This window comes from Hevea brasiliensis, chromosome 10 (assembly GCF_030052815.1).
Source record: "Hevea brasiliensis isolate MT/VB/25A 57/8 chromosome 10, ASM3005281v1, whole genome shotgun sequence".
NCBI lineage: Eukaryota > Viridiplantae > Streptophyta > Magnoliopsida > Malpighiales > Euphorbiaceae > Hevea > Hevea brasiliensis.
Window position 1 is genome coordinate 20801572 of NC_079502.1, and position 8664 is coordinate 20810235.

Consider the following 8664-nt stretch of genomic DNA (forward strand, 5'->3'; position numbering starts at 1 on the left):
AACTATGATGTTAATCAAGCTGAACTCCAACTGGATTTGCAACCTTTGTTTTCTACCTGAAAGTGAACAGTCCAAGTTGAGGAGGAATTATTGGGCTTAAAGCTCAATTACACATACAAAATTCAATTTAATTATTTTCAATTTAGATCATAAATTTTAATTTAAATTTAATTTAATTTAAAAATAAAAAAAAATTAAATTTCATATTTTTTTAAAATTAAACTTATTAATTTTTTATTTAAATCAAGTAATATACTCTAATTTTTAGATTAAATTGAATTTTTTAAAATAATTTATACAAAAAATAAAAAATAATTAAATTAAAATTTTCTAAGTATAAAGCCCAAATTAAACATTTTACCGGAATTATTGGGTGTGCACCCCACTTTTAAAATCAAGAAATTACATTTTATTTCTAAGAGAAAACTGTTTCAGAATCTTCCAAATTGAGAATGTGCTCCTTATATAAAAGACTCCCAAATATTATGAGAGCAATAAAAAACTTCGATTCCCTCGGACAATTCTAAAACAAATTTGCAAATCACTCTAATTTCACTTCTAATGATTTGAGATTACAACATCGGAGGGATGAATTGAAGACATCTCACTGAGTAATTTAAAGCCTTGACAAAATTTCAAAAAAAAAAAAAAAAAAAAAAAAAAAAAAAAAAAAAAAAACCTTTGAAGCGAAAGTTGCTGAGACCTTGAACATGGTTACATATTGAATTTGTTTTTGCATGACCGTGAAGAGACTTGTGGTTGGAAAAGCTGTAGTTTAAATGAGTTCAAGGCACTGTTCCCTGATTCTCTTTTTCTTCTGCCTCGCTTCTGTCCTTGACAAATTTGACACACAACAAATAGCAAGGCATCAATAAAAACCCCTACACCTCACCAAATCCCAGTTTCTTCTTTATATGTTCTTGCTTGGAAATAAGTTGGGTATCTTCTTCTAAGCATTTGGTACACCTGCATCTGAAACCATAATCTGCAAGTAATGCCTGCCTCTCTTCAAAAGGAAGGTCCTCTTCTATATATGAAATTGTAACCTGAAAATGCCAGAGAAAATTTTTCAATCAACATCCATTATCATGTTGAGGAAATGTAGTCAACAAGAGTGAGAACCATATGTGATGAGTGAATGAACCACCTCTTCTCCCTTACTAATGGGTCTGAGGGCAATGATTGTTGCTTGGCCATCCTTGTCCTACAGTTGATGACAAAAACAAATGAGAAACCCGTAGTGACAAAAGAAACCAAATTTTGACCATTTTTGTGTAAAAAATGTGTTGCACTTCCTTTGTGTGAAGAATAGGTGAACTATGCCTTCAAACAAACCAAGAATATTATGGATATATTTGGACTTTAAACATACTTCCTCTCTTTTGAAAGCTCTTGCATTTGGACAACAGGAGTGGTTCATACAACTCTGTAATGGATAGAATGCAGTACCTAATGAAAAATTGAAAAACAAATCACCAAATCATCAGAGTAACAACAATGTAAATGATGTATAAATTTCCACAATAAAATTGAAATAACACAAAGTAAATTGAATGAACAAGCAAAAAAAAAAAAAAAAAGAGAAAAAGTAAACTTTCAGCTGCATGCAACATAGACCAACAGATAAAAATCATTGAAATGCACCAGAAAAATGAGAAACACAGCACAACTATAATTCAAACCTTAAAATAAGAAATATATTTCAATATTAGTAGTTTCCATCCACCTTTGCTACAGCAAGAGAAGTGCGAACATATGAATGCATACTTCGACATATACCAGACAGAATAAAAATGCTCTTTGTGCTGGATCATGCACGTCATTTATGAGCAGAATGCAGCACAGCAAGTGATGTAGTAGTCATGCTTACAAAATACATGTTCCAAAAATACCTCATAGAGTCATGTCAATGTAACTGGTAGTTAATAGGGGCAATTAGTTCTGAAGATCAGGTGGTAATCAAACAAGAAAGACAATGTATCTGTCAGCATTGAGTGGCAAAGCAGTTGCGGTCAATTTAAATTATACCTTGACAACAAACTGAATAACCATCACCCAGAGCATCCAGAAATGATTGAGTAACTTCCTCAGCTTCTCCCTGCAATTCATGATTTTATGAATGACACTGGAAATCAGTTTATATATATATATATATATATATATATATATATATATATATATATATATATATATATATGAAACTCACATGGATAAGGAAAGCACTCTAACCTTTTCAGGGTCTGGAAGATCATCAATGTACAAAAAATAATCTTCCACTGGAGATGCTACAACCAAATCACTGTCAGAAATGAAACTTAAAATTATTACCTGAACACTGGAGCAAATCATGAGTATGATAAACATGCCACACAGTTATGATAAACATGCCACACAGTCTATCTTGAGGAAACGTTTATATCTTGTTTCAATGTTATACAAGTCCATTGCAATTGTCTCCTTATTTGCACGTAAGATTAACAATTTTGTGTAGTAGAATAGAAAAGAATGAAGCCTTGAGCGATTGTGATGCTTACAGATTATTCAGCTCAAACATGCCAATAATATTCCCATAGATTTCTAGGGAGAATACTTTGTTGTGTCAAGTACTTCAATAGTACAAAGCAAAAAATAGTAAGAAATATAATTTTTCAAAAGAACATAAATTGAACCAAAACATGGAATAGGATACATGGCTCACATTCCTGGTCAAAGATAGCGGCCTTAAGGAGCTGCAGCGACTGCAAAAATTCAAACAGAACTATTAGGATCAAGTATATAAAAAAGCAGAAAAAAAAAATATAGCATTATGAACTAGGCTCACTAAACAGCAATTTTTAACCAAAACAGTGTTATTAAGACAAAGATCCCAAGTTTGAAAAGTGAAGCTAGTTACATATCAAGACATAACTTCTCAATACAAAGCAGCCATTCAATTCAGATCTACCAAGCAGCCATTCAATTCAGATCTAAGTAAGAATTGTAGTCTCCACAAGGAGCAGAATTAGCAGACCTGAAACCTAGTATATAGTTCCAAAACTCAGGCTGTTTGTTAAATATTAGAAATTCAAAGAAGAACTCAAAACTAGGTGTACCATATCAAACAAAAGACACGTGTTGCCACCAAGGTTCTGGTGGAGTACAAGAGAGAATCCAATGAGCGAAAAGAAAACTAGACCAGGAATTAAAGCTATCCAACTGATTAGGATTATTCATTATGAATAACTGTTGGTTTATGTATATCAATGAGAGAAGATGTTCAAAAGAAAGTTGAATCATTAAATAGAATTACTGATTCTGCAAAACATAATGTATATATGAAAAAACTGGGAATAATAGTTGATTTTTGGCTGGATCATATTTGAACATGCATCAGGACACTGAGTGAATCAAAGACTGCACAATCTGGATTTTAGCATATCTGATATACTGAATCTCACCGTGAATGCAAGATCCCTTACTTCCATCCTAAATGCAGTTTCATCAGAACGATCAACATCATCTGGCAATGAAATACATTCCCACCACCTAAGAAGAAGAAGAAAAAAAAAAAAAAAAAAGAAGCAAATACAGTTTGCCTCTGCGTCAGCTATTTGCTTAAAACTCCCAAAATGCCTTCTTATATGCGTACATATTATGCATTTTCAAAATGCAGCTGCCAAAAATACTCTTGTAAAGGTAATAAAATATCATACTTTGATTTCTAAAACCTTCTTCACAAATATACCAATATGAGACAATATTCATAGAACTGGTAAAGATTTTGTTTTAAGATGCAAGAAGGAAAAATGTCATCACAATAAGTATCTACCTCCTCTTGTATCCAATTGATACTGGCTTCCATGCTTCCAAAAGTAAAGAGAGTTCAGCGCAGTCCAATTCAACAGGATCAGTATACTTGTTTTGTCTTTTTAGATGAGCAGCTTTTAGCTTTCTATATCTTAAAATGGTGAAAGAAATCGTCTGCAAATATATATTAAGCAATTTAGTTATCCGCAAGCGGATTCACATGCAATATACATGGTTGCTCATTTGAAAACAAGGAGATAAGGAAAAAGAAAGTTAACAAAAAGGTTCAGAATAACACATGCCTTGGCTGCAAGGAGGAAGATGTCATTTGTTTCTGTGAAAATCAAAGAGCATCAAAGAGAGAGAAAAATAATGAGCAAGTAGACAAGAAACAAAAACAGTACTTGAACAAAATTAATCAATGACAATATCCTTCAATGTTAGACCTAACCATCAGCATGTTGCATAAATTTTGAAAGTGCCTCTCTAGATAGTGCTTCTGACCTCTCCCCAGTGCAAAGTAATGAATGAGATGATTCCCAATCAGCCTCCGCACATGTTTTGCTACAATATTGGCAAAATTGGTTAAAATTAAAAGGGATTTGTTCATGCTGAATGCCTAATAAAGAAAACTGGAAAAAGCAGATGTCTCTAGAAATTCCAGTAGCAGAGAAAACCACACTTGAAAACATGGTAAAAACCAGAATCAATTGGCTCAGAATGTCTTGCTTCCAGCTGCAAAATAACACTCCCATTTTAAGCCTTGAAAAAACCTTTACCATTTCCTTGTGTCCGTGCGGCAGCATCCTTTTTAAGACTTTGACAAGCCTTCTGAGAGTTCTCAAAATATTTAAATAAATAACCATTAAAATTGCTCCTCTTGTTTCACATAGAAGTAACAAAGCCACCATCATGAGTGGGATCAACAGAAAAATCAATAGATACTGTCTATAGATAATCAGTTTGATTTGTTCTAGGGTACCATGGTTCAAGTATCCAGTATCATTTGCAAAGGTAGTCGTCAATCTATATAATCGCATCATGTCAGCTGGAAGACAGCATACTTGCTGTTTTTTGTTACAGAGAAAACTCTTTTGAAAGCCCTTAAAATGCTCATCCAGGGCTACTTATATATTTCTATTCGTTACTGTTAAAAACGCAACATGCTTTGAAGCACAAAAAAATACATTCACACTCATGACAAGATATTTGAAATGAAAGATTGGACTAACAAGATATTCACCATTAAGTGAAAGAATAAATTGACCTACCTACAATAGTAAGCTTCTCCACATCCCCCAGGACAAGAAATGGCTGGAGGCAAGGAAAATTTTTCAGAGTGAGGCAACACCAACTCGCCATTCATTAATGATTGCACAACCCCTTTAGGCAAAGTAACTTTGCCATTGGGACTGCTAGAAGCACATTTCCTCAGCCTTTTACATTCTTTCACATAACAATCATCTTCTTCATCAGCTGAATTGCTGTCACAAAAATCTTTTGAAATTCCTTCCTTATCACATACTTTGCTAGCTGACAAACCTAGACTTTGCAAATAGAGCTTCCTCCCAATCTGAAGTTCTATTGAACCAATAAATTGGAAACAAAAGCTACAGACCAGACAGTCAATCTGCAAAACAGAACAAGAATAAGGAAAATAGAAAATTGCCATCTTTTGGGCAAGCTATAGGCAAGAAAATAGCAGGGGAAGAAAAGAAAGGCAATACTCATTTTCTCAAGACCTTGTTTGAAGGATGTTGAATACCAACAAGCATTGGGTCCTTCAAAATAAGTTCGTCCTCTTTGAAATCCAAATCAGCATAGACACCTGAAATACACCACTTGCAGCTGTAAATCTTGAATACACATCATAACTTTTAAAAGCTATACGAGAATAAAAGAACAGTAATGGATATTTCACACACAATAATAAAGTATAAACAGAAAAACAAAACTGCAGAACTTATCTGATTTTTCCATATGAATTTTAGCATTGAACACTGTCATCTGAATTTAATACTACTCAAGTAATCCTTAATCCCAAAATAGTTGATTAGTTACATGAACCCTGTTCCTCAATCCCCAACATATTTTATGATAAAAGTAAATATCTAAATATATTTAAATACTGTTGGAATTGATGAGATTCCATTTTAAGGGGGAGTATTGTGGAAGGTCGATTTTATATATTCCTATTTAGTATAGGATTTATATTGCTATAGAGATATGATATGTATTCCTAATTAGTAAAGGATTCCTACTCAGTATAGTTTCCTAGTCAATATAGTATAACACAATTATAGGAAAGAATTGTGTATATATATATATGTAATTTGCTTTAGAATTAATGAGAAAAGATGTAGCCCTTTGCAGTTTTTTCCTTCTCTTCATTTCTTTTTCTTTTTTTATTCTTAAATCTTAACATGATGTCAGAGCATGGTTTGTTTCTCATGGGTTTTCTGTCCAGTTTCTAGTTGGTTTTCTCCTCTATTTTTAAGCCTCCTTGTTGAGAAGCTAATATAAGAGCCCAAAAATTCTCTACCCTTTGGACTCTATTTGTCCCTACCCCCTCTGTAACTCTAGGTCACCCTTCTAGTGTGATTTCTTTACCCCTCCCGTCAAGAAGCTTGGCTGCCGACCTGCATTTCTTGAAAGTTCAATGACCAGACATTAAGCGAGTAGCACTCACGCGCCATTATTGTATCCTGCACCTCTCCCACGCACCAACGAGTGGCTGCACGTGGGCCGCCGTTTTCTTCTCCGATCTTGTTTTCTGGCATTGCCTCACCATCATTGTTCCAACCCCGTGCATTGTTGCTTTTGTCTAGTGCACCTTTGAAAGAGGTTTAAGGTTTGGTTCTTTGATCCCACTTTGGGAACTTGCTGTTCTTTTGCCTTTTGGGACTTTGGATTATTTCTAGTGTTCCTATTTTGCTGCATTGGTATTAGGTAGTCAACTACTGGTAATTTTTATTGCTTTGTATACATCTGCCTTGTGATTGGCACATTATTGCTTCTGGGTTCTGCTGCTAGGTTATTTATTTTGAGATTTTGGACTGATCTAGTGCTGTTGGTTGGTGTCTTCTTGGAGATGCTTCAAACCTATTTGTTGGGTGGTTTAACCCTTGCTATAGCGGTTCTGTTTTAAGGACTCTACTATTGCGTTGGTTTTGCTTCTTTAATTTCAGTAATTTTGTTTTTGGGGCTCCATTTTGTTGGTTGTGTATCCAAGATTTTTGAGCTATTGTAAGGACTATTTTGAGTGTGTTTTGGGTGTTTTTTGAGCTGAATCTTTGGGACATATTGTCATCACTCAACCTCTTTTGCTCGGTTCTTCGTTTGGGGACTTGCAACCCCTTTTTTTTTTGGTTTCCGCTGCCCATTTGATACTCCCTTGAAGGTTTGTTGAAGTTTGAACAGCTACTATATTGCGGCCATATAGGCTGTTTTGCGTAAAGATACACCTACTATTTTGGTGTTTCCTCACCAGCAATGCCTTTGGAGAGGGAAGAGCAACGCAGTAAGTTGCTTTGTGTTAATATTTTCTCGCCAGAACTGCCTTTGGAGAGGATTTGTTTTTTGGTGTTTGAACCTTCGTGTAGGTATTTCTAAATTTGGTACAGTACTTTATTTTGTATTTGAACCTGAGGGATCCCTAGTCCTGTTGCAGTCTTCTAAGAAGAATCTCATCAAGGGGGAGTAATGGAATTGATGAGATTCCATTTTAAGGGGGAATATCATGGAAAGTCAATTTTATGTATTCCCATCTAGCATTGAATTTATATTGCTATATAAATATGATATGTATTCCTAATCAGTAAAGGATTCCTAGTCAGTTAAGAAAGAATTGTGTGTGTGTGTGTGTGTGTGTGTGTGTGTGTGTGTGTGTGTGTGTGTGTGTGTGTGTGTGTGTGCCTGTGCTTACTAAGAAGTAACTTGTTTATTCATTTGGAATTGGAAGAAGCAAATCAGAGAAACTTTTGAGAGATGTTCTTCATTAATTACTATAACCAAGAGAATATTTTTACCACAGATTGTTTTTGGGTCATGAAAAATTTTATCCTCCTCACCCACAATCTCTCTCTCTCTTTCTCTCTCTCTCTCTCTATAATGTCAAGTCATAAATTACAAGCTGGCTGTTTCTTGTCCAATGCACACATTCTAGGAAAAACGCTTATCTTCTTGATCAAAATCACTACTACCACAACACCAACATAAATTATCACTCATTTGCTGAAAATAAAAATTACTTCATACATAACCATGAAATACGAACTCATAATTAATAATATCACTAACTAAAGCTAATCAAATTTCATTGGGAAACTCAAATGGATAGATATAAGTATGATATCGCCAACGAAATAAAAAAAGGAAAAAAAAAACATATCTTTTTCTATTGAATGATTAGAACTTAGCAAGATAGGTGAAATACCCTTTCCAAACTCGCCATTCTGTTTAACTTTGATACCCCGGCATTGCCTGCTCGATATAAGCTCCTCGAAATACTCCTAAAGAAAACAAAATCAAATCATAATCTCAGTTCAACAAAAGCAAAAACTTGTAAAAAGCTGGAGCTTAGCTTGGCATTCACATGTGTCTCTCTGCATACATATATACAGACATATAAAGAAAGAGAATGCCTGCCTGGACTTGGAGAGGAGGAGGAGAAGGATGGAGAAGAACGGAGATTTGAGAAGCGCACTTGCGATCGATCGGGCAAATTGTTTCCATTACAAGCTCAAGCCCGTGAAAAGCTCAAGCTTTTTATCGATTGTGAGGACTGAAGAGACAAGCCTCCAGTGAGACGGCTCCACAACTTTACTCGGCGGGTCTTCTTCTTATGCTGCCGTTTCTCAGAGTTCGGGTTTCGTCGGG

General features: G+C 34.7%; 1 protein-coding gene across 1 annotated transcript; it reads right to left on the reverse strand.

Annotated features, from left to right (window-relative positions):
• Positions 1-386: 386 nt before the first annotated feature.
• Positions 387-8664, reverse strand: LOC110654501 (histone-lysine N-methyltransferase ATXR2). The gene is made up of 15 exons (XM_021810520.2): positions 8434-8664; positions 8222-8297; positions 5529-5614; positions 5058-5416; positions 4238-4350; positions 4089-4120; positions 3809-3960; positions 3438-3525; positions 2690-2738; positions 2535-2589; positions 2230-2299; positions 2029-2098; positions 1373-1449; positions 1148-1204; positions 387-1046 (listed from the first exon to the last, which is right to left on the reverse strand). Exons 1-15 carry the CDS (start codon positions 8518-8520, stop codon positions 882-884), a joined length of 1536 nt encoding a protein of 511 aa, XP_021666212.2. The 5' UTR covers positions 8521-8664; the 3' UTR covers positions 387-881.